We start from the raw sequence: 26,260 nt of genomic DNA, 5'->3' as shown, positions 1-26,260 counted from the left end.
ATTAAAAAAAAAGTGTTATCGACAGTTGGCAATTCCTAAGTTGCCAACTGTAGATAACATTTTTCTTCGGTCGGTAATTCATGTTGAGGCCACCGGCTGAATTCGATGATCGGGATTAATTTTATTTGAGTTTTACGCCGCTCCCAATTTTAATTTGATTTTGTCGATTGGATATACGAAAAAAGTGAAAAGTTGTTTGAAGGCTCTTTGTGAAGGAGTCTTAATAAAATGACAATGTTCCAAGTCATGAAATTTCGTGATCAATATCGACAGTGATAAGGTACGAAATTTTATGTTTTCTTCCTGTTTTTATGTATTGTGGATAAGATTTATCAATCTTGTCTTCAGATTTATCTTGGCGACGATTGTTTCACAATTTCGTAAAAATCCCCGTGCACTCAAGCTTCTTGTTATACTTTGTATTTGTTTTAAACCAAAAGTTCTCATCTCCGAGGCATCAATATCGAATATCAATTTTTTATTAAATTTAATATTTGTCAAAATGAAATTTAAAAATTTGAATAACAAAAAAATAAACCAAACATCAAAATGAAATATTAATTTTGTTATTAAAAGTTCAATTTATTATTCAATATTATTAAAACTATTGAAAATAATAAATTTAAAGAAAAAATAAATGAAAATAATAAATTTTTTAAGAAAACGTAGATTTTCAAAAAATTGATTGTCAAACGTGTTTTTTGAAAGAAAAATAAAATTTTATTCAGTTTCGAGAAAAAAATCTGCAACTTTCGGAGGGATTTCGAACGAATTTCAATATCAATGCCACGTTCCTATTTATAAAGTGCCTAGAAGCGGTTTTCACTGACAGCAATGATCGAGGCCTCGGGTTTAATATTATTTCAAGTACATTAATTACACATTTTCATGAGGTCATTTGAACGCGTGGTGCAGTGGCTGCTGGTAATAAAAGGAAGGAAGTATAATCGCTGGGGTATCTACGTGTAAAGAAATTCATCATTCTCTCAACATTTTAAGGTAGTTCTTATCACTGTAAAATTTTTTTTAGTTTTTATCAACTCGAACGTGACTTTTATGGTTTTTTCATTATTTTTTCTCCCACAATCTATTCGAGCCTGCTTATTTTTCGCCAACCATCCATCGTCAATTTGAAAAAATCTCAACTCCTTTTGTTCTCTCTTTTTCATGTCACGTGAAAACAGTGCCTTTCGGGGAGAGAGAGAGAGAGAGAAAAAAAAACAAAAAATTATGGCAGCCCCACGACGTTCGTGAATCGCCCATGTTTGAACGTGCAAAATCTCGTGATTGTCACGAGTCTTTTAAACGATTGTAATAGCCCTGCGAGAGTTCCGCGTAGCAAGTTTTACATGCAAATCAAATTTGTCTTTACAGGTCCTCGTTTTTTTTTTCATTACAATTTTGTGGAATTGCAAATTTTTGAAAATTTTCAATTACCAACGTTTTTTTAAATCGTCGATGAGATTCTTCAGGACGAACGATTTTTATTTCGATCCGAATCGTGTCGAAATTTAGGCAAAAATCAAAATTCTTTTGATCGGATTGAATTTAGCTGGGAATAGGTCAGAAAAATAATCAACTTTTCGACAAAGTCAACAAAATCAAAAAAAAAAAAAAAAATTAAAAAATTGAAAAAAAAAATCGTCTATTGAAACAGAACCAAAACAATCGCATAAATTCGATCGATGCTCTATCGAAAAGCTGGAAAAAGGTGAGGAAGTAGTCAAACCGTCAAGAGAATCGTAAAAACGGTATAAAATATAAGAAACATTAGATTTTCAATGTCAAACTCGTGCCGGTTTCGGTCGACGATTTAGCATGAAAAGTCTCGTGTCTGTTCACATTTTCGTTCGTTCGACGATGATAAAGAGAACTCTGGTGCGTTCACATCGCTCTCCGCATCGCCGGACTTTTTAGTGCTGCCGGATCGTCGCGCGAAGCACCTTCATTCGTAGATCGAAATCTGTAGATCTCGTGGAAAGATCGTCGCAATAAAAAAGGCAAATTTTTTCTACTGAAATTCGAAAAAATAATTGGCGAACCGAGTATCGATGGACGGTTGCTAAACTTTTGAAATTCATTAATTTTTTTTCAGTTTCTGACTGTTGAAACGATTCGAGAAAAAATCGGTCGCACGGTCGGGGCTTTTCGAAGGAAAATTCGTGTGCTCTTGGCTTCGATTAGACGCTCGGATACTCGAGTAACAAAACATCGTTATTGCTGGAGTTAATTTATGTCCAGCAGTGAGAAGTTATGAGCACGCGTCGACGCTTTTGAAAGTTGTTTTATAATGCTTTTTTTATTACGTTTTTTTATCTGATCCGTTTTTTCATTCCTCGGGCGCTCAACGCGTCAATATCGGTCGCTTCTTTTTCCTCAACCTGTCGATCTACGAGGTCGAATGAAAACGGCGAACACTCCTTGAAGATGTTTCGAAAAACGGTGAGTCGAAAAGTCCAGATTTTCTCATTTCATTTCTCGATGCAGTTTTTTTTTCATTCAAGGCCTCTCGAATGCTGCGAATTTCGATTGAAAATTAAATCGCATAAAAAAGGCGAACAATTGAATAATTAAAAAAATAAAAAGTTAGCATACTTTTTTTTTCCCTCATAATGGAAATGGAAAAGTCGAGAAAAAAAGTCTTCTCCGACGAAAATTTCGTCAAATGAAAATAAAAAAATTGGGGAAAATCTTTCTTCCATGAAGATTCCATTTGAAAAAAATGGAGAAACTAAAAAGAAATTTCTTCCATTCAAATTTAATGGAAAAAACTTTTTTTTTGCTTCCACGGAATTGCCAATATTTTGCAGATTCTTCAGGCCTATTTTTTGGCTCTGATTACTACTGTTGTCCTCCGTACGATCGAGGCTCGGAGTCTGCAAAATTACAGTCGCCAAGACGATGACGAGTTTTACGCTCATCTTGGGAACAATAATTCATCCCGAGTCCCTTACAACCTTGAGGAAATCTACAAAGGTGATTTTCTCGCGATGCCTTTCAACGGGACCTGGATATCGTCGAACGAAATTCTCTACGAAAATCCTACGAGCGGTGACATTTTAAAATACAACGTTGAAACGTATAAACGCACTTTGATCCTCCGTGGCAGCGTTTTGGTGAGTGTGAAAAAAGAAATTTGAAAATTTTCGTGTCATTTTATTGTAAAAATCAAAAAGTAGGAAAATCATTTTTTTTTTTTTCACAAACTCGAATCATGATGCTTGAAAACGATTTGATTTGCTTTTGTAAGTGAAATCGTCGATTTTCCTCATTTAGAAATGAATTTTTTTGATTTTTTTCATTCGTCCTTTTTCCATTTTCCAACGCATACGTGAAGTTGGTTAATATCGTGAAAAGAACGACGACGAGATATTCAAAACTTTCGATAAAACTGTTTCCATCCTCGTATTTATAAAGAATTTCAACGATGAGTTTAAGATATTCAAACACATTCTTAAAATATTCTTGAAGGATTTCTCGACTTTTATTCCCAGTTTGACTTAGTCTCATCGAAATAAAAACAAAACTTTATTCCCTTCGAGTCTGAAAAGCCTTTTGCCTACCTGACCTTTCGTATTTCTACGTAAAACGCCACGTGCTCGCACTCACACATACATACGAGAATGCAAAGAAAAACACCGCTCGAATCTTTGTCAAATATTCGACGTTACCGAAACCCGAGTTCGATTATATTCGCGTTCTTCGTTCTCAAAACTTTCAATATTCTTCGACCTCCGTATTTGCGAAGCTCTATTTTCCCAAGCCTAAGGATATTTTATCCCTTCAAACTTTTCAAATTCAATCTCAATTCGAGGCTTTTGAAAATTCACTAAATAGCTTCCTTTGGATTAAAAACGAGTCGTGGAGATGAGATTTTTAAACAAAAAAAATTTAATAAAAACAAAAATGAGAAATAAAATTTTGGTAACCAAAAACGTTTTTTTTGTAATTCGAGAAAGTCATCGAAGCAAAAAATCATTTGTTATTTCGATTCGAAAAATCAATTGGCAAAGGTTGAAGTTGAAAAAATTACGAAAATTACCCTTGAAGAAAAATTCCATTGGATCATCGATCGACGATGGTGAAAGTTCAAAAGTCATGAAATATCTCGCTGAACAAAAATCAATTGAAATCGTTCTCGTAGCCACACGAAAAAAGTACAATCTTTTTGAAATAACAAGTAAACGATAAAGAAGCGTTCAAAAACATGAATTTGGAAGAAAATTTTCTGATTTTCTTAAGTCATTCGACTGTCTAATTTCAGGATGAGTATGGCCCGAATTATGCGTGCAAATTATCCCCTGATCATAGCCACCTGCTGATTGGATACGCTCAACACATCGTGAGTGACGAGAAAAGTGATTTTTTTTTCTGTAAATTCAATTATTTGAAAATTTCGTTGAATGAAATTTTTTCAAATAGTTCACACCTTCCGATGATTGATAATCGATGGCGTGTTACGAAATTAACTAAAAAAATCATGAAAATTAGTCAAATTTGAATAATTTCATTATTTACGAATTATTGTAATCTGAATTAAAACTTTTCAGAAATTCAGGCATTCTCGATACCGGAAGTACGCGATATACGATCTAAAAACTAAGTGAGTCACGGCCAAATGTTTCATCCGCATTCCGAGATAAGCTCTCGCTAATTGATCGAAAACATTCCTCCATTAATTTTTTCTCCAAATTGAACAATTTTTCATTGAACTTAAAATTGTATTTCACCATATTTTTTTCAGATCATCCTTCGATATTTATTGAGATTATAATTCGTTGTTTTTCAACTGATTGAAAATTTTCAATTAGCAAGACTCTATTTCAATGATTTTTTTTACTTCGTCATTCAATTTTTACGCTACTTCCAACCGTTATTTCGTTTCTCAAATTAATTTCTATCTTTTGTTTGCTTCACGCATTCAAATATTATTTTTTTCCCACTTCCATTCTTTCGATGGAATTCATGATTCCATTTTACTTTTCATTCTCCTTTGTCAATCAATTTTTATCGTAAATAGATCTTTCAATTATTATGCATTTTTTTTCCGATCCCCAAACTTTAAAAAAAAGTTTTTCTTTTCATTTTTTTGTCAAAACGGCGCTCCCCTGCTGAATAACGAACATTCAATTTCGTAGAATAATTAATGAACTGAGAAAACAATAAACTGTATTTTCATGGGACCGATAACGAAAAAATAGTACGGTGGAGAAAATCGCTGATGGGGAGGACCTGTTATTGGCGGAATGGTCAACGCTCGGTAACTCGTTGATTTACGAGCGCAACAATGATTTATACTACCGTGAGGTGGACGGAAATGGTACATGTGTCACTAGAAGATTGACTACCGATGGTGTACGCGGAGAGATTTATAATGGTGTACTCGACTGGGTTTACGAAGGTATTCAAATCTCAAGCGTTGAATAAAAAAAAAAAAAAAAAAAAAAAAAAAAAACAGAAATGATGTTGACCGAACGGGCCTATAATTTTTCAGTTCATTTGATGGATTACCAGCAAAAAGTGCACCACACGATCAATGAATTGAGAAACCAATAATGAGAAAGCGATAACAAAAAAAAACGTTGCTGAATAATTATAAAATTGAAAAAAAAACTTTTAATATTTTTTTAATAATTTTAATTTTTTTAAATTATTTTCCTATTTATTATTTTTATATTTATATATTATAATAAAATATGAATGAACAAATAAAAATTAATAATTTTAATAAAAATACTTTTTTTTTAAATAAAAAAAGCCTCAATGAATAGTTTGAAGAAAAAATAAGTGGATCGATGAGTAGCGAAAAATAAAAAAAGTGGAAAAGACAGAAATTGTTGAAAGAAAAAAATTAAACGAATGCAAGGTCGACGAACGGAAGCGAGTTTGAACCCGTTGATTATTGCGTTTCAGAGGAGGTGATGAGAACCGGAAGTGCAATTTGGTTTTCACCAGATGGAAAATGGTTGGCGTTTGCGAGTCTCAACGACACGGAAGTGAAAACAGCTTCTTACTTTTATTACGGTAAACCAGGCGATCTCGATTACCAGTATCCGAAAGAAGTATTCATCAAATATCCCAAGGTAAATGAGAATCGACATTGAAAAGTTAAATGTAAACGGTACACTTATCTGAGCACCTTCTACAGCTGTACACAGGTGCGAATTGACGTTTCATCATTTCAACTCACGTTTTCGAGGAGCAAATAAATCTCGAAATGTAGACTCAAGTAGATGATTTAGGGGTAGAATTTTATGCCCAACCACATGGCACTAATTAAATAACAAACCGACAATGAGTTGCCTGAAAAAATGCATCCTGAAAACAGCAATTTCGAAAATTTCTCAATTATTTTGATTTCTTCCTCTCAATTCCCACCACCACGAAGGAATACGAACGAAAAATTCGTATTTCGAGGCATGCCAATAGCCTGTTGACATATTTCAAATCAACAGAATTTTAGTCGCTATAAACTTGACTGAAAATCCTTCAATTTCGAAAAGGAAAGAGCTCTCAGAGCTTTTTCTCAAGAGACGTAACAAATGACGCAGTAAAATCTATAATTTCGAACCCCCCCCCCCTCTTTCTCCCTCCTATTGGATCTCCTTCCCCAACGAAAAACATACAGACTCGTTTGGTGTGTTGGTGAGGATCGAATAACCCAAAGCTGCGGTTGTACGTACCTGTGTTTCCCTCTTGAAACTCTCTGCTCTTCCTCGCACGTTTATTGATGTACATCTCGATATGTCTGTGTGCGAAAATCCATAGATATACATTAGCCAACCACTCGACCCATCAATTAACGATAGTTGGGAAAACTCTCGGCTGAACATACGAGCCAGATAAGTACTAATCGGTACGAGACAGCCGGTGGAGCAATGGAATGTGTTTTCCCAATAAATGGGGCGTTCTAGACGAGATGATAAAGAAAAAGGCCAATTTTTCTATTAATCATCTGATAGGAATGTTGATCAAATTTATTGATTAGTTGGTTCGAGTGTTTCATCGATTTATCAAACGTTTTTGAACCTTTTTTATTCTTATGAAAAGGAAAAAAATAATTTTTTTTTTTGTAATTCATTAATTTTGATTTTTTTTTTATTTGCTTCGATTGGGTGATTCGATCGTTTTGTCTATTCGCTAATGACAAATTGAAATGATTTTTTTTGTTTTTAATAATGAAGGGAAGAAACAATTTTTTTCTGATTCATCGATTTACTTTTATTCTCACGAACTACCTCAGGAGTTTATTTTTTTTTTTTTCATGATAATGAAAATTTATTCAGGGACTTGTTTGTCTTTACAATTTCGAATGATTCGATTGGTCAATCGTTGATTGAAATTTTGTTTTTTTTTTCTTCTAGTTACGGAAAGGAGAAAAATCGTTCGAAGTTTTCTAACCCGTTAATAAATTTTGTTCTGATTTATCATTTTCATTGTTATACGAACTAACACTGCGATTTTATTTCTCATTTTGTAATGAAAATTTCTTCGTTTGGGTTGTTTTTTCTTCAATTTTTTTTCATCGTGCAACGAAACTATTCATTTTTTTTTTTTTTTTTTTTTTCCAATCGAAAAATATTCATTTCCGTCGTGATTCGATAATTCACTTGGTTTATTGCTATAAAATCGAGTTGATAATTCTCTCTTTCGTCAAATTTCTCATTTGATCACCAACATTCCTGATAGTTACGCCTTCCATATTTTGAATTGTTCTTGTTATACAAAGATCAAGTTAATTGATTTTTTTTTATTTATTTATAAATCATTCGTCACAATTGAATGATGTAACGATTCGTGTATCATTCAAATACGCTCTGGCTAGCACAGCACAAATTCATATCGACTTCTAACGAAGATTATCGGACGTTGGCACTATCTAATCGACGCTATTTCGCCTTATCTTTCTTCTGCTTCGCAATAAATTCGATTTTACGAGAGTTTTGTGCACTTTCAGATAATTAGTTTACGATAAGTGAGCTTGGACCAGCCACAGATTGGAAAACTAACATAAAATAATGGCAGAATGCATGCTCGGAGAAGAAAAGTGATTAGAAAAAAAAATGATCTAATTTTGATGTATATTAGGTGATTCGACTGCCACGCAAATCGTGACGAATCCCCCTTAATGACGATCGTTTGCATCTGTTCATTCAGGCAGGAACGAAAAATCCTGACGTTGCGTTGTTCCTCGTGAACCTCAAAGATCCGGGCTCGAAGCTCGTATCGCTCGAGCCTCCAGTCGACGTGGTTGGAACGTGAGTAATAGAAAGCGAGCGAGAATCGTTTTGCTATCGATAGAATTATCCAACGTGATATCACGTTTCAAAATAACGTTAATTATAAATGAAGCTTGGAAAAAAAGTAGTTTTTACTTTTGTGCAAAAACGTATTTGCCTTTGAGGGAAAATCATTTCTTTTTTTTTTTTTTTTGTTGTCAATTTATACTAATTTTTTCTTTAATTTTACAAAGGCAATGTTCGAATCGAAAATGGCCAGCACGAAGGAACCGAGATGTAAAAAGATTACGGAAATAAAAAAAAAAAAAAAAAAAAAAAAAAATGTTTGAATAATACAAAAAAAGTGGAAAATATCAAAATACAAAATGGTTTCAAGCATAAAATGAATAATTGAATCAACTGAGATTTGTGGCCTGTGTAAAATAATCGAAAAATAAAAAATTTTCCAAAATACTAAACATAAACTGTTTTTTTTTTTGCCTCTTAACAGGCAGGGCATATTGTTCACCGTGGATTGGCTGAAGAACGATAGTGTGGCAGCAATATGGACGAATCGTGTGCAAAACGCAGGCTCGTTAGTTTCGTACGATACGAAAGGAAAGAAGACAGAATTATTGAAGATGGCGGAAGAGAAAGGTTGGCTGGAGGTCTCCGAGAGAATTTTATTCCACGAGGACAAACTATTTATCATAAAAAACCAAAAAACAAATATAAAGGAAGGAAAATATGAGCACGTGACGAGTTACGAAATGGTGAATGGAGCACTGACAAACGAGAGAGATTTGAGTCCATTTTCAACGTCTGTACAATCTTTGGTTAAAATCGATTCGAAAAATGGGAGAATTTATTATTTGGCCACTGCGCCGGGCGAACCGTCCCAGAAGAATTTGTATTCTGCACGTGTCGATGGGAAGGGGAAACCAGCCTGCGTATCCTGCAGCCTTCTAACACCGGAAGGTAATTTTCTCGACTTTTTTCATCTTTACTGTCGAAAAAATTCTCTTTTTGGTAGAAAAAAATTCTCATTTTTATCACATTTTTTTGATTAAGATGAAATTTTGATTTTTCAAATTCGTCATCATTGTCACATTTGGCAAAGAAGAATGAAACTTTTTTCGTTCAACGATCTCGGCTGGTTCGACGACAAATTAGAATAACTCGAATTCAGGATTTTTTTTTATTCAACGAGAAATATTTTTTTTCTTCAAAATAAAAAAAAAAAAAAAATTTATTCCCTTCTCAGGTAACAATTGCACCTACGTTTCCGTTTCATTTTCCAAGGATGCCTCGAACTATGCGCTCCTCTGTCTCGGCCCAGATCCCCCTACGGTGGAGATTTACAACGACGAACACAAAAAAACTCACACGTGGGAAAACAACGAAATATTACGAGAAAAACTGAAAAAACGTTCCTCAGTGAGCATCAAAATCGTGGATATTCCCGTAAACGGTTACACGAGTAAGGCGAAAATGATTTTGCCACCTGGATTCAACGAAAGTCAAAAATATCCAATGATAGTGCAAGTGTGAGTAAGAAATTTTTTTTTTTTTTTTTTTTTTTTTTTTTTTTCAATTTATGGAAAAGTAATTATTACCAAAATCGTTATTTCAATCAAACAAATTTATTTTTCAATAAAATCATCGGGACAAAACCCTGGAAGGAACTTCACAGAAAAGACAATTTTCGAAAAAAAAAAGAAATAAAATTCTTTGACTTTAACCGCGTCGATATTTCTTTTCCTATCGACAGTTCTGCTGCCCTTATTGTTGTTGACAATTCATTTATGAATAATTTTTTTTCACCATTTTCTGAATTTATTTCACTTCATATTTGCTGATTTTTCGAATTTACTTACTCACGATTTAATTTCACGAAGTCTTTCACGCACGAGAAGTGCCTAAAATTTTTAAACACATTTTCATTTTGCCAATTTTTTTTTCAATTTTTCACGTTTTTTTCAAATACGTCCTAATTGTAATAAAATTGTAAATAACAATTATTTCGAAAATCCACATTTAGGAAATGGAACGATTGATAAACGAAGTTTCGATGGTAATATCGTGTATATAAACACAACGAAATCTCAATGAATTTCATGTTAGACAGATCCGAGCGAAATGTCCCATTACGCTGGGCATTAAATCGTCGATTTTTTCTAGCACGTACAGCTCGTTCATTAAATCGACGACTGAACGTGCTCAGAGGATTATTTTAGAAGGTTTAATTAACAATATTGATTATCGTATCATGGAAGAAATACTAATGAGCTAATTAATGGTTTTCAACGTGTTCGGTTGAGCTCGAAATAACAAATTTAAGGGGGGATGCAAAAAAAAATAAAATTCAAAGAATTTCGGTCCCCATTTTTTTTCGCTTTCCTTTCATTTATAAATTTTTTTTTCAGATACGCAGGACCGAACACCGCCGCAATAAAGGACATTGCGGTTCACAGTTATAATTTTTATTACTCGACGAACCGCAGCGTCATCTGGACCGTTATTGATGGACGAGGGAGCGCCTACAGAGGAAGCGAAATGTTGTACGAGATTTATCGACGTTTTGGAACCGTCGAGATCGAGGATCAAATTGCAGTCACTAAGTTATTATTTTTTTGCATTTGTATTACCGAGATCGACATCGAGGAAGCAATCTCGTAAACTTTAACGTACTGAAGTTTTGATCGATTGGTAGACAAATAATCGGACGACAATTTTCCATTGAAAAAAAGAAAATTTGTTCCACTCTTTACCGTGGCTTGACACACGAAGATTCCATAACGAAAAACCAAGTTTTTACCATTTTTTTTTTTTTCAATTTTTACTCTGAAATAGTTCGAAAAGCTTCAGATTTTTCCACTCGAACGAAGATCTTTTCCATTCGCTAAAATGGCTGAATTCGCGAATGGTTCTTTCAATTATTTGATTAACAAATAAAATAATAATTTAAAAGAATATAAAAATTGAAACAAAACTGATAAAACGATTCGTAAAGTTTTTTTTTTAAATGATTAACATCTGACTTTTTTCAGACAATTGCAATCCATGTTTCCTTGGATTGACTCGAAGAGGACGGGAATATGGGGCTGGAGTTACGGAGGGTTTGCAGCTGCGATGGCATTGGCTACCGACAATGAGAATATCTTCAAATGTGGAATATCAGTGGCGCCAGTGTCTTCCTGGATTTATTATGGTACGTGAAGAAAAAAATGCTCGTTTTGCAAATTGCTCACGAACCGCGGGAAATCGAGATTTTTGTGGGGTGATGAAAATTTGAGGGTTTCCAGTTTCAATATTTTATGGCTTTATCGGATTCTACTTTTATTGGAAACTCGTTGTTCAAAGTTACTGTGAGAGCTCCAACTTTTTTCGGAATCAAAATCGAGGTTACGTGAAAAATTTCAAATTGCGATAAATCGACGAATAATTATTATGCGATCATTTAGTTGGAGAGTTTTTCAGAGTATTTTAGTAGATTTAAAAAACGGAGTTGAGTTCATCCCACTACCTTAATTTGAACAGCTGGAAAATCGTTCTCGAATGTGAAAAGTGTCGTAAAACTTGAAAATTTCAGGAAATTTAAAAAATCACATATTGGAAAATCAAATGAAATTTTGAAAGAATTTTAAAGATCAATAGTATTTGCTTTCTCTGAAATATAAAATTAGATTGAATTATCTGGAAAAGCTCACGAAGGAAAATTGAAGTTTTTTCGTTCCACTGATCTCGCCATTAGAGAAAATGAGATTTTGAGGAAATTTGAAAAAGCGAATCAAACAGCTCCTTTCTCTCGAACTTATTACTTTCGTTTTCGTGAAGATTCGATTTATACGGAGAGATACATGGGACTGCCAACCCCCGAGGACAATTTGGCCGGATACAATCGAAGTGACGTGACAAAATACGTCGAGGGTATACGTGGGAAAAAATACATGCTTATTCACGGTACTGGAGACGACAACGTGCATTATCAGCAATCGATGGCACTTGCCAAGAGTTTGGCAATCGCTGATATCCCCTTCGAGCAGATAAGTTATCCTGACGAGGCTCACAGTCTTTCAGGAATAACTCCTCACCTGGCTCACACGTTGGACCACTTTTGGGGCGAGTGTATGAGCCTCTCGTACGCGCGAGTGTCTCAAAACTGATAAACACGAAAATGATCACGAGGAAAATACGAAAAACAAAAACATTTTGTAAATAACGACAAAATCGTTGTAGCAATAAATTCATGAAAATCATTTTCGTCGACGTGGAAACATGCTTTTACAATCGCTTCCAAATTGCGTTGGTAAAAACAAAAAAAAATGTCAAAAGGATTTTTTTTTAATAAATAAAAATTATGTAAATTCAAGTAAAAGTAAGTTAAAATTGAAGTTGAGTATGTTAACATTAGGTAAATAAAATAAAGTAAATTTTCAGAATTGAGAAAAATATTTTGATGGGAAATAATTGCATTCGAATTGGAATTGAAAAAATCTCTGGGTTTGAAAGAATTTTAAGATGAAAAGTCGAGGAAACTTTTAGTTTGTCTGTTCCAAAAATGTAAACTGGAGAAAAAAAATGTTTTCCTCCAAGCGGAAAAGTCAATTCTTCAAATAAATGAAACACGATTTTATCTGACGAGGCACTTCGAAACGAAAAAGGGATATCAGGGAACCTTGAGCATCAACACGTCCTTAGAGAGTGCTTTTGAACGGGGCGGCGAGGAGGGGCGAGGGGGGAGGAGCGCAAGGTCGCGTGAATCGTACCTCGAGGTTGATAAGAAAAGCTGAAAGGTCGAAAATCTTTTTTTCACCACTTTTGACAGGCTTGAGGGTCGTAAAGAAATTTGAGACTGCATAAAAAAACAATCGTTGCCACCCCCTGGACTTCGAGTCGTCGAATCATATCGAGAAAAAGGTCAAGATCTTTTCTCCCTTATTTTTTAAGGGCTCTGAGTGTTCGTAAGGAATGAGAGAAAAAAGCTGCCCCCGATAAATTAAATCCCCAAAGATGTTCGTTTCTCGAATGTTGAAATTCTTCGGAAATTTGAAACCCAAAAAAAGGGAGCCTCGACAAATTTCTCCCCCTTAAATTTGGCAGTCTTTGAGCGACGTCGAAAGAGGTAAAAATTTTCATGTTTGTTGATTCGAGATTCGACGACCTTGTCACTCGTCAAGGAATTCTCAACGTTGCATAATAACCCTCCCCCCTTAATAAATTCCATTCCTTAAACTTTTAATCTTCGAGCTATGTCGTGCTCGCAACTATAAAACACCTGAGCACAGGCGCACTGACATTTCTAAGGATAAAATACGGAGTAGACACGGAGCGAAAGCCGGAAACATGCACCGAAGAGGGTTCACGGTCGCGATCTATGCAAAGTAGATTTCCGGTCGCGAACCCACGAGCTATGCAGGCACGAAGGAGAAACAGAGAGCGCAGGAGGCACGAAGAGAATGAGCGGCGTAGAAGTCTATATTTTAGTATAAATCATAGGACTCGTGCTCTCCTTGGACTCGTTTGCAACGTTCATGGCACTTGAATCATTACTGACTCGAGGCTGCAGTACAATCAATTTTCCAAATGTTATTCTAATACATTCGTTTCACGATCAAAGGTTAACTCAGTCGAGTGTTAATCTTTTCGTTGATTGGGGAGGAAAAAAGTTGGAAATTTACGAAACTCTATCTACGGTTTGCACTATTTTGTCAACGAATGAGTCTTTTTCATCTCCTACTAAATTATCAGAGTTTGGGGAACCCAATAAAAAACAGAATGAACGAAAATGAATGTTGGAACCCGAGCATGGAACTTGGCCGGTGAGTAAAAAATGTCCGGACAATGATCATGAGGAAAATACGAAAAAAAAAACATTTTGTAAATAAACACAAAAATCGTTGCAACGATAAATTAATGAAAATCATTTTCTAGAAACCACAAAATGATTTGTTGGAAAATTCTTTTCGAAAACGTGAAGAAGTCTTGTCAATTAATAATATTTTTGAAAAATCAAAGTGTCATTCAACCATGCACGAAAATCCTAAATTCAATTTTAGCCGATGCTAGAAAAAATCTTTGTCATAAATTTTCTCGAAAGAAGAAACCAGACGATCAACATTCGTTCGAATGAAAAATCATTTTTCAAAAAAACTCAAAAGAAATTGGGTCTTCGCAGCTATTTTATGAGCGACCAGTTCGCGTTTTTACCCTTAAAAAGTATCCCTTTTCATTTCATATTTCCTTTCGATCGTTCTTACGTTGATTGTCGTAAGTATTATTAATATTTTTCATAAAAAAATCTTCACGATTATGACATCAGGAAATTTGTTTAAAAGACTGATCATTTGTTTGGCATAAAATGCGAATATTATTTCGTAATTGGTCCAAAGTGTTGGGCGCTGGTTTAATGTAACATGAAAATGATCAAATTACAGTTAGATTGGAATCGAGATATGGAGGATGTGAAACGAGTTTGAAATGAGAAGTTGGGGGAGGGCACCAAATGTAAAATGTCAAAATAATTGTTCTCACAAATAACGAAAAATTGCAGTTTGATTGTATAATTAAAGTAATTTATTTAACGCATAAAAATAAATAATAATTGTTTCTTGGATCGAGTGTGAAAAGAAAAAATCGTGCATATGCAGAGCAGCTGAGTCGCTGTCGTAAAGTAGAAAAGCTCCCCAAGGGTCAGACCGCGACGGTCAGAGCCAGTAGAATAATCCGAGTCCGGTCAGACACGACAAGGGCAAAGCTCGTTTATACAGTTTGCAATAATGCCGTGATTAACCGAACTTGTAGCACACACCGAAAACAACGTTTCTATTTTAAATCTCGCGTAGGCTCGATCACTCTGGTGGAAATAAAAGAAAAGAAAAAAAAATAACGAAAAATATCTATACACGAGCGCATGTGATTAAACGAGTGTTCAGGGACAGGTCAGCAATCAATTTTAGTCCTCGTTTTTCGAGCTGACGTTGAACGTTCGAGCTAACGAGAGCTCGCGCGAGATCCTAATGCGATTAAGTCCAATTGTCATATAATTTTGCTTCACAAATGTCATTGTTCCGTTTTCGATTATTTTCATTTCGGACATTTGACTTGCCTCGGGGAGAGATTAAAATCAGTTTTTTAGTCAGCATTACCGAACCACCGCTCTTTCGTCGATTTAATTCACGTTTATTTATGAAGGCAGCTTTCGTGTTACGGGGGGAGCTCGAGTATTTTTATATTTACGACCCCAAAGTCGTGATTAAGACGAATCAGAATTAAGGAAACATGCGCTTTCTTAATTGTCGAGAAATTCAAGTTGAATTATTCAGCGAATTATTTCCTGGGTCATTGAATCTTTTAAAAAAATGTTTCGAAAATGGGTGAGAGAGTGAAATTTTCGGGGTAAATAAAAAATAGTTCAAAAATACGAAAAAATGGTAACGAAAATGTTTAGAAATGCCTCATAACTCGATAGTGCACTAGCATTTGCCCGTAAAGATAAGTTCGAACGTGCTCGTAATAGCACTAAAACTCGGGCAGACTGGCCTCTTCGTAAAACGGACTTTGTCCAGTTGATAGGGACAGTTACAAAACCAATACGGTCGCTTTGCCTCACCAGCTGGTGCGCGCAGTTTTACGCTCAGATTCGTAGTCGACTTTGTACCGATTGCCACATAACAAAAGGACTCAATCTCGTAACTTGAATCGTTAAAAAAAAGTTGGACTTTCGCCTGTTCATTGTCGGCTCTCCTCGATACACTTTCCAGGGTACTCAATCCGTGTTTAAACGCCGATGAAATTCACTTCCCACCAATTTGTAACTTCCTAACGATATATATCGCAGTTTTTGAGATTGAGTTTTATAACTTCCGCGACATTTTTTACTTCCGTCGAGTCATTTTGTTTCATTTTATTCCGCTGTAGGAAGAAAATTCATTCGAGTACTTCCGGTGAGGAAGTACCTTCGGTAAAAAAGGTGTCGACGATTTTTTCAGTACTTTTCAAAGCATCAAAACTCTTATGTGACCAAAAATGGATGAGTGAGCTTCTCATTTGTTCATTTAGTTCCGAGATTTTCGAGTCGAGCCACGGACGAAGTCTAGGGACAAAAAATTCTCTTTCGAAACGATAAAAATAGCTTTCAACATTCACCGATTAAATGATGACGATTGTCCCTGTTTTTCGGAATAAAAAAATGTTCTAATTTCTTATCGTCGTTTTTCGTTGTATTTATAGCTTGACGATTTATTGTGATATTTTTTCAGCAGTGCATCGCCTTAAATACTCCGTATCTTGAATTCGCCCCTCGCACATGTTTTTCTCCTCCTTCATCCCCTTTCATCGCGAGCCAGGGCACAACTCGAGAAACTTTTGCTCTCCCCTTTCGCCCTGCCCCTCGGTATCGAAGTATCTCAAATCGTGACTGTACATTTTTCCCAGCGTGTTTTCTTCCAGTGCTCGGAACCGTGAGCTTGCCCGAGCTGCTCGTGTCGACCAGGTCTGTATGGCGCGAACGTCGTGGCGTTTTTCCTCGCTGCGGGAGGGTGCGCACCCGCGGGAACGTGAAAACGGTCGAAAAGGTCGGGAGGAGGGAGGGGAGTGCGATGACACATTATGAGAGCGGTGGAAAAGGAACGAGACACGAAATCAACGTGAGGGAACCTCAATGGAATAGAAAATACGGAAAAGGGGAAGAAAAGTGTGAAAAAGAAGGGGGAGGGGGAGGAGGAGGAGGAGGAGGAGGAGAATAAAGGGGTGGACGAAATAACACAAAAATACGAAAACGTGAGCGAGAACTGAAGAAACGACAAAGCTATCTGGAGGCCGATAGAAAAGAGGAAGAACGGAAAGGAGGAGGAGAAGTGGAGGAGAAGTGCAGGGGACAATTGGAGGAGAAAGCTGTGAAGCAATAAAATGAGCACATGAAAGACGTGAGCAGGGACGAAGAAGAGATGTGAAAAAAAATACAGGACGAGAAAGGAGCAGGAAGAATAAGGGAGTGGGAGGAGAAGAAGTGGAAAGCGGAATGAAAATCCAGTGCGTGGAGAACGTGAGTTGATACCGAAAGAGGGAGGAGAGCAAAGTAAAAGTAGTGAGAATAAAAGTGAAAGGAGGAGGAGGAGGGGCGGGAGGGGGTGCCAAAAATGCGCAGGGGTGGAGAGGAACAAGAAACAGCAAAGAAGATGGGAGGAGGAGGGAATCTGAATGGGGAGAGACGGGAGGGAGGACGGGAGGAGTGAACCAGCATGGGAGGAGAAGAACGGAAGGGAGCGGAATTGAACTGAGAGTCGGAGCTACGAGCCCAGAGTCAGAAAGAGAAAAGTGCTAATGAAAACAAAAACCAGGAAAATCGTGGAGGCTGGGAGGAGAAGGGAGGAGAGGGGAGGAGGTGCGAAAAAACGGACACGGGAGCCAAGTTCCAACGAGAGAGCCTAAAGCAACGTGCAGGATAACAGACAAGTGAATACAAACGAAAAAAAACGAAGTGAGTAAGAAAGGCGGGAAGCGCAAAGAAGCTGGAAAGAAGCAAAGCCCGTGGGAGAGAAAAATTGGCGAATTTAGAGTTTGTGAGAAGTGTGAAAGAGAGGAAGCAAGAAAGAAGCGAAGATAAGCCGAAACAATAAGTAAACTGGAGTAAGAAAACAAGAAAACGTGTAGAAAATATCGTCGGTGGAGGGGGTCGTGGGAGGAGAAGGGGTCGGAGGAGGTCGTCAGCGAAGGAGAAATAGAAAGGAAATGCTTATAAGAGACCGTGCAAGAGGGTGAGAGAGAAAACACTGGGGAAGGAGCTCGTGGAGTGGGAGGAGAGGGGGAGGAGACGGAGGAAAATTCAACGCGAAGGAACGAACCTGCGGCAATACAGCATCCGAATTTTGACTACAGATCGAAGCGAGAGCGAACATAACGCGAATCCATCCTGAGATCGCTTCACCAAGGGGAAACAGAGATGAAGAAACGAGGAGGGAGCGCGACCAAAAGAGATGAAGGAGTCCGCCGCCCGGGAGGGGGGAGCAGCGCGAAGAATCTAGAGGGGGAATGGGGCTTGATAAGAGAAAGAGAGAGAGAGAGAGAGAGCGAGAGAACAGGAGAAAGCGATAAATAGGGTAAGCCAGAGGGAAAGAGAAGGGTAGTTTGGATCGCGACGGTTGGGAGGGTTGTTACAGTGGAGGGGAAAGAGGGGCGGGAAGAGGAGCACCAGGAGGCCGAGGCTGCGGCGTAGCCTCAGTGCCGGCGCAGTGGCCGGGCCATCCGGTGTCCTGTGCCCAGGTCTCCTTCTAAAATCACGTTTTTTCCACTCTAAACAAAACACTCTGACAAATAATATTAAAATACGGAAAACTAAATTAAACATTTGATAATTCGACCTCCTCCTCCCATCACCCTTCCTCCCTTGTGCTCCACCGTCTCTCCCCGTCACACTTGCCTCACGTCGACGGAGTGGCCGAGTCTCAGGACCAAGATAAATAACAACAAATAAGAGTGATTCGAAAAAGTGAATATCAAATTATTGTTTTTCTTTTGTTTGTATTTTTCAAACAAAGCGCTATTCAAAATTGACTAAAACGAGGCTCAAGCTAATAAACTTTAGTTTGCAGCCTCCAAAAAATAAAGCGACGTCCGTCTTCGTCTTCAATCCCCTTCCTTCGTCCTCGCACTGCAAAATCATTCTTCGCCGATCCACTCGCTCTTCTCTCCTCCATTTTTCTTCCCCCTTGCGCGAGACTCCGTGTGCGTGTGCCTGTGTCCTGTGCCTCTGTGCTACGTGTGCGTGTGTGCCTCACGCTTTTTTTCTCTCACCTGTGCCCGCGTGTGTGTTCGCTTGTCTCGTCGAGCGCGGATTCCTTTCACGCTGCTTATTGATCAAGGAGATTCGAGTTGCCACAGAGATTAGCGAGGCCAAGGGGAACATGAGAAAATGAGGAAAAAACGGATGGAGAGCGAGGTGACGCCGCCGGAAGTCCGGAACTCCTCGTCAACGACGAACCCAAAGGATTCTCCAACTTTCGATTCTTTCCTCCCGAGATTAAAAAGCTTCGCATAAAACTCGGAAATCCAGGAGCTTCTCCCTCCACGAATCTAGGACTCGGAAAATCCACTCGAAATTTTGCGCCCCGCACCGCCTCAGTGATTTTCAAAACACATTCGACTTCCTCCGCTCCATTTATGTTGAAATTCACACTCACGGATTTAAAACACTCGCATATCGCTCGAAATATTTAGCAACAGAGCCCGAGCAGAGGGAGCCATGCCGCCCGGGCGAGCTTCCTGCTACCTCGAGTCCCCCAGGATCATCGCGCGAACCTCAACTCCTCCACGTTCTCGCTGGCAAACCCTCCATCGTCGGCTTTGCTGAAGGTAAGGAAGCCCCTTCCCCCAGCTCACTTTATGGTGAAATTCTCGTACCGATTTGCACCGGGAATATGAAATATTACATTCCTGATAGGATCGAGCGAGATTAAAAATTCGCTCGTTCGACCGAAAGCTCGTGGGATCAACAGATCGTTGTTGGCCAATGAATTTCGTTCATTCGATTATTTCGCGGGGCGTTTTTTCATCCGACAATCTCGTCGTCGAATCAACAAATATCTTTTGGTACCAAAGTCCTTGAGACTCAGTCAGTCACGCTTTTTTCTTCTAACGAAGAAGGCAAGGAAGCTGATAAGGTTTTCTTGCTTTATGACAAAAATATTCCAGGCTTCTCGAGATCGCTTCGGGCTTGCGACGTAGAGAAATTCAGGTGGGATCCTCGGCTCAGGAATCGCGCTTCACAAGCTCAGTTTTTGTTCTTTTTTCGACCGAAATCCCCTGCTTTTGGTGGTGAAAAAACATCGTAAGGCTCCCCAAATGCGGAAAATATTACTTGCTCGTGACTCGCGAGTCTCCTGTCGTCGAATGTCGCCAAAAAACTGACGCTCGTCCAACACAATCCGCGTCATTTTGTTCGGTGGAAAAACTTTTGGAATATTTCCAAGAAACAATTTCAAATTACACGAAAAATTCGACGAATTGCATCACTCGAGTGAGAAACTTTAGCGAATGTTTTTTTCAAATTTTCTAATTCACATTGAAAGATTGAGAAAATTGACATTGGGGAAAAAAAACACACGAAAAAGCTCGTTTTTCGCATATCACAAACTCGGATGGCTGAAAAAACCTAAAAATACGAATTGACGAAAAGATCGACGAAATTCTCGAGAAAATAGTACTAAAAATTGAAGGAAAGTGACGAATTCGTGTTGCTTCGTAACCCCTTCGACGTTAAACGTCCTCAAAACATTTTTATTGTTGAAGAAGCTTTCTCGTGGCATCGAAGTCTGCCAGTAGGTGATAACGAACTCGCAACTTGTTTACGCCCACGAGAGGAGCGACGAGTGAAACTGTATACGCGCTCTCGTTGTGGCACACGTTGATATTTGTTGCCTCGCGACTGCCTTTCCTTGGCTCCGAGAGCGCGGCCAGCACGAGAGCTCGGAGAAAGCATTGTCTCTCAATCTCCTCTTCCCTCCTTCTATTTCTTCCTTTTCTTCCTGCTTCTTGTCTTCCTCCTTATCATTATTTCATTTTCAGATGGATAACAAGTTCTTCCTCGCTCATAATATCTCTGTACATCATTGTGCACGAGTCTGAGAAAGTCAGTTCCATTCATGGGGAAAATACGTAAATAGATTTCGTACTCGCCTCCGAGCAACGAAGATAATGCTATCAATACAACAATGAAAATCTTGGAGCTTTGAAATCAAAACTTTCCACAAATTCCCATTTTCTCTTTTGTTTTCTCAAACATTGTGTTTGACATTACATATTTTTTTTTTTTTATTTGAACGAATATTGAGTTGTAACGTTTGAATGGTTTGACAGATTTTTTTTTATGCTGAATTTATTGATGAAGTTATTAATTATATTTTAAAAAATTAACGTTGAAGTTAAAAATACAGAATTTCATTCTTCAAAATGAATTCAAAGAACGATTTGTAATGTTTTTTGCTTTTTGGATTTAGATTTAGATCATTTTCTCGAATAATTAAACGTGTCCAGCAGTGCCTAAAACGCGCTAAGAGAAAAACTGTTTTTACAAGAGATAACAATTTATTTTGTTTTTATTTTTAAAAAATTACAACATCAAAAGTCACGTTTCCCGAAGCACTACGAAAAAAAAGTTCTGCACCCTTTCTCTTTGAAATGTTGATAGATCTGAAAAACCTAAAAACAAATCTTATTAAATAAATTTGTAGTTATAGTCTGTCGAACCGGATTTTTGAAATTCGAAAAATTTACCCATTTACGGCAGTTTCACAAAAAGTTTGCATTTTGTGTCATAAATGTCACACTCTAATTGTGTTTATAAAATTTTTTAATCACAATATTAAAAATCCGACTCGACATCCTATAGAGAAAACAATTTCGAATATTAAAAAAAAAAGCATCAAAAAATATAAAAAACTGTGTGCGCATCAGGTCCTGTCGTTGGGCAGTCACGTTTTCTATAATAAATTTCGATCTGTAGAGAATTTGTACAATCGACTTTGACAGAAATACGCCTAAAATTATAGAAAACAGTAATCTGTAAAAAAAACTCGATTTTTTGAAAATTCTGGACGTATGTAAAGCCTTAAAACCTATTTTTATTAGATTGCTTTTTAATTTCAAATTGAATTGAAACTAAAATTAATTTAAACGTTCTAATAATCGAACGTAATGTTTATTTTCATTCGCATTCTCAAACATCTCATTTTTCACAATTATTATTTATTTATGTTTAAATTGAAATGATAATTTAAAAAATGAATAAAGCTCCATTATTCGTTGGACCAATAAATTTGAAACTAAAATGAATCTCAACGTCCGAATAGCTCAACGATATATAATAATTGTCAATCTAATCACTTGCTTTACGATTTTCCATCCCATTTTTTAAAATCCTACTATTCCGGTTCATTGAAATTTCAGAGTAACGTCAAAACTTGAAGAATTCGTCGACTTTTTTGAATTACATTTCCATTCATCTTGTTAAAATGAGTCTCGAGTAAATAAAAAAACAAAAGAAAAATCCAAGTGTCTATTTCGTTTCTGTTAAGACTGAACCATTTTCAACTATGCTGATTATTATTATTGTTGGCTCATTTCTGTTCACTGTCCCCGATCTTGTAAGAGATTACAAAATAAATAAATTCATTCAGAATCATGAAGCTATCAATGGCAGCTCAATTATTTCTTGCTCCTTGGAAATTCTCAGTGTGCCTAACTCTCCATCTGTACAAATATTATCATGATTATTATGAGGATTGAAATAAATGAAGTTTCCCATTCTCATGGTGCTCGAAACTGCACATACGTATATAGACGTGGACACATAATTGGTTTCGTGAACTCTCGAGTTCACAGTTTATTGAAAATTTCAATTACTTTGCTCTTTCCCTCTCTCTTTCTCGGCTTGTAACAATGTCTCGCTCCAGTTTTATTCTATAAATATTAGCCTTTTCCTTCTCTCAGTCTCGCTCTTTCTTTTGTTGAACTTTAACTGTTGTTCTCCCTTTACTTTTTGCTTGAACCAGACACGAGACTCTCCATGGAATAAATTTCGTACGTGGTGTCTGCCTCCCCGTGTCTCTCTGCCTTTCCCCCTTCCCCTATTCCGTTTCGTGTCAAGCACGACACGCTAGTGAGAAACTTGAATTGGATTTGGAATGAGAAATTCTCAAGACCATGATCTATTATGATGCTACCGACGACCCACGTAACACCGTTTCATCGTCGATATTTACAACCAAATTATCGTCACGAACCCGTTGAAAATCATTTCAAACGAATGTCATTCTCTTTTCAAAATTCTCTGTTAAGACTCTGAAATATTGATTTTTCCAATGAAAATAAAAATCATTTTTCACACTCAGCTTCAAACTCAAAATAAAAACGCCATGAGAAAAATCGAGATTTTTTAAGGTATTGAGTAATCCGAGGATCGAGTCAGACGAGAAATACTTTCTGGCATAATCATTGAAATTGATACGAGTTTTTGTTAAACTTTGGCTGAAATTAACAAAAAAAATTCAATGAAAAAGATCGAAGTTGGCAAAAATTTTGATATTTTTTTTCTCATTTCTGGAAGCGCAGTGAGCTCCTTAACTGTGCACAATTTGGATTTTGTTTTGCAGAATGCAGGGAGAACGAAATTTTTCGGTAAAATTTTTAAAAAATCCTTTTTCGAATCCGAAACCGAATCTAAAAATTTGACGGAATAGAATCTCGAAATATTCAAAGAGTTTTCATTTTATTTTTCAACATTGAACGAGCTATCAGTGGGAAAAAGATAATTAAAAAGTATCCAAAATGAAACAATTCATAGGAAGACTCCATTTACACAAAATTGCGAGCTTTCGACCATTTTTTTATCTCTCGTAATCGAGCAATATATTCACATATATATGAACACATAAATACATGTAAATGTGCTTGGACGATGGAGCGGGGCTTAAAGTAAAAAAACCTGCGGACTGAGAGAGTGATCATCGTACCTGGGAGAGTGTACGCAAGAGCTTCAGTGTGGAATGAGCAAGAGTCGCACGAAAATCATATTCGGCTAGTCAATTAAAAGCGAAAAGCTCACTTCTTCGATTTTGGCCAAAATTTAGGCCGAAAATGGATTTTTTTCGAATTGGTTCTTTTTTTTTTTTTTTTTTTTTTTTTTCAAAAAATTCAAATATTCCAATTTTCTCGGCACTCTGCAAAAGAGTAACGAAAAGTGAGCCTCTGCAGAGCCACCATTCGACACGACGTTGGTGAACGAATCAGTTCAATGGGTCGTTAAAAAAAGCGTAAAAACTTGGAGGACCAAAAGCTTGGCTCGAGATTCACCATGAAATGGCCCATATTTACTCACATATACGCAAGTATATTGATGTGTACATATGTCCTATCGGTCGGGCAAAAAAAACGATAATCGAAGAGTGTGAGAGCTTAAAGCTCGTCCGATTCCTTTCGTGCCAAAAGCTTCCTATAATCCTCGAACGGTGTGTCCGTTCCTCGAGGCTTATATCCCCATTGGGAGGAGGTCCTAGAGATTGCATAATGTGTGTTCGATCTCGTTTTTTCCTCCTTTTTTTTCATCATCATCATTTTTTTTTTTTTTTTTTTTTTTATATATATTCTGATTTTCATGCTCCTTACTCATTTCACCTTTTCCTCGACGTACTCGCGAATTTCGTATGAATCTTGGCGTTTAACGATATTTTTTTATTAATAGAAAAAATGGATTTCCAGACTCATTTTTGTCTGGTTTTATGCTCCGATTCGGCGATCGTTTTTTTTTTTTTTTTTTTTTTCATGTGAAATTCAAATTTTTTGAAAGCTTTTTCGATATTTTTTTCGAATCCTCGATTTTTCACTTTTTAAGAGATTTTTTCATTCCTCATCTCCCCCACGATCTTTTATTCTGGCATAATGAAAAAATATTTGGAATTCTCTCACCCCACGCAATAAAATGTCGTTGGAGCCTCTTGGACACGATATTAAGGAGTGAAAAGCTCAACTTCCTCAATAATTCAAGTTTAACATCTTGAGACAAACTTTCTGTTCCATATTGGAAATCGCGGTGCTCATATTCATTGCTTCCCTCGGAAAGTCCATAAATACGAGGAGCAGCCCTCTTGTTGATGTTGCAAATCGGGGCGAGACGACAACGCCACAGAGCAGGGGAGCCAAATTCGCTCCGTCTCTCTCAGGGGACTTCCGAGCCCGCCAATTCGTCTCCTGATTTTATGATCTTGGAGTAAAACGCAGCGCAACCTTGCAACCCCAATAAGGGGCTTTTCGTGTCAAATCTACTGGCAGATTATCGTACATTTTTAGTGCCCATGACGAGACGAAGGGAAGCACGTTTTTTCCGAAATTTTCATCCCCCTCGTCGTTCTCACTTTATCGCCATTTTTTAAGTCCGCTTTTTAACGAGTTTGCAAAAGTTTCTATTTCAAAATTTATTTTATGAGTCAATTTCACTCGAATCTGGAGAAAATTCGAGTTTCTTCGAATATCAATAATTATTGGTTCTGGAGTGTCAAGAATTTGGGAAATTTTCACGAAACGAGGCTGAATAAATGCCACTTTTTTTCACAAAAAAACTAAATTCTTTGACATTTTTTTTCTCACAATTTCAACGAAAATTCCCGAGCTTTTTTCATCTAGTTCCGCTTCTAATCTGCTCAGAAGATTTTTTTTTGTTTCCAAATGGAGATCCAACTTTCTGGAGCAGGATAAGCCCTGGCGAAAGTCGATTCGAGGCACATGGCCGGAGAAAATGGACTGAGAATGTTAAAAAACCAGATTAATCTCATTTTTTTTGTCAAAAGTCGAAAAAAACCATGAGGATTTAAGGATAAAAATGATGAATTCGAGGGCTCGAATTGTCGGAGAATTCTCACGTTGAATAGCCCAAAAAATGTTATTCCCAGATCAATCGATGCCCTCGAGACCGAAGTTTTTCTCCCTTTCACAGGCTGCTATGGAAAGCCATTGAAAAATAAAATTCACGAGTGAAAGGAAAAAACATGTTTCAACGATCCCTCGCTGATTGAATCGTCGCTTCGAGAACCCTCCCAATTGGAATTCCCAGTCGAGAGAGCTGACGGAAAATCCTCCCAAAATCTTCTCATTTCGCCCCTTAAAAAGCTCCCAATCTACCCAGCCAACTTAAACACGGAAAAGACCATAGGAATACATTTACAAATAAGCTTGTATTGACCGAGAAACACAGTGACCACGAGATTTTTTCGAAGAACAGTTAAAAAGCTCTTGGAAGTATCGTTACGGGCAATGCCAATAAATTGGGCCAGTAGTAAAAGCCTGTTACAAGTCAGACACGGAAACAATACTTTGGCGAACGAGGGAAGCCTCAAGGGAGGGAGATTTGATTTGATTTTATTTGAAAATATACATTTGCCTCAAAATCACCTTTAAGGCAATTAAGCCATTGACAAAGAAAATTTTTAAAAATAAAATAAAATAGTAAATGAAAAATAAGCCAATTTATAAAGTAAAAATACAATAAAAGA

At 37.0% G+C, this 26,260-nt stretch overlaps 2 protein-coding genes and 1 long non-coding RNA gene across 4 annotated transcripts in view; all 3 read left to right on the top strand.

The window, feature by feature from the left end:
- The first annotated feature begins 750 nt into the window (after positions 1 to 750).
- On the top strand, positions 751 to 2,000 carry LOC122418128 (uncharacterized). Its single transcript, XR_006262436.1, has 3 exons — positions 751 to 999; positions 1,185 to 1,711; positions 1,870 to 2,000. It is a non-coding gene; the product is annotated as an uncharacterized lncRNA (long non-coding RNA).
- A 99-nt stretch (positions 2,001 to 2,099) lies between these two features.
- Positions 2,100 to 12,860, top strand: LOC122418127 (venom dipeptidyl peptidase 4-like). The gene is made up of 12 exons (XM_043432181.1): positions 2,100 to 2,442; positions 2,811 to 3,116; positions 4,265 to 4,342; positions 4,551 to 4,603; positions 5,202 to 5,401; positions 5,914 to 6,083; positions 8,158 to 8,258; positions 8,731 to 9,197; positions 9,484 to 9,766; positions 10,646 to 10,840; positions 11,270 to 11,430; positions 12,057 to 12,860. The coding sequence occupies exons 1-12, from the start codon at positions 2,428 to 2,430 to the stop codon at positions 12,383 to 12,385; spliced, it is 2,358 nt and encodes a 785-aa protein (XP_043288116.1). The 5' UTR covers positions 2,100 to 2,427; the 3' UTR covers positions 12,386 to 12,860.
- Positions 12,861 to 18,470: 5,610 nt separating this feature from the next.
- LOC122417955 (inactive dipeptidyl peptidase 10) overlaps positions 18,471 to 26,260 on the top strand; it is a 98,900-nt gene continuing 91,110 nt past the window's right edge. For both annotated transcript variants that reach the window (XM_043431902.1, XM_043431901.1), the window contains exon 1: positions 18,471 to 19,571. The gene's annotated coding sequence lies outside the window, so the exon portion shown is untranslated. The remainder of the gene's footprint in view (positions 19,572 to 26,260) is intronic.

Source organism: Venturia canescens, chromosome 11, assembly GCF_019457755.1.
Source record: "Venturia canescens isolate UGA chromosome 11, ASM1945775v1, whole genome shotgun sequence".
NCBI lineage: Eukaryota > Metazoa > Arthropoda > Insecta > Hymenoptera > Ichneumonidae > Venturia > Venturia canescens.
This window is presented reverse-complemented; position numbering and strand designations above follow the sequence as displayed.

What these genes read in the sequence shown, in the direction of transcription:
- LOC122418127 (XM_043432181.1), top strand. An exon ending in TATTCATCAAATATCCCAAG is followed by an intron (nt 6,084 to 8,157) that starts GTAAATGAGAAT and finishes CTGTTCATTCAG; the next exon opens with GCAGGAACGAAAAATCCTGA. An exon ending in CAGCCTTCTAACACCGGAAG is followed by an intron (nt 9,198 to 9,483) that starts GTAATTTTCTCG and finishes TTCCCTTCTCAG; the next exon opens with GTAACAATTGCACCTACGTT.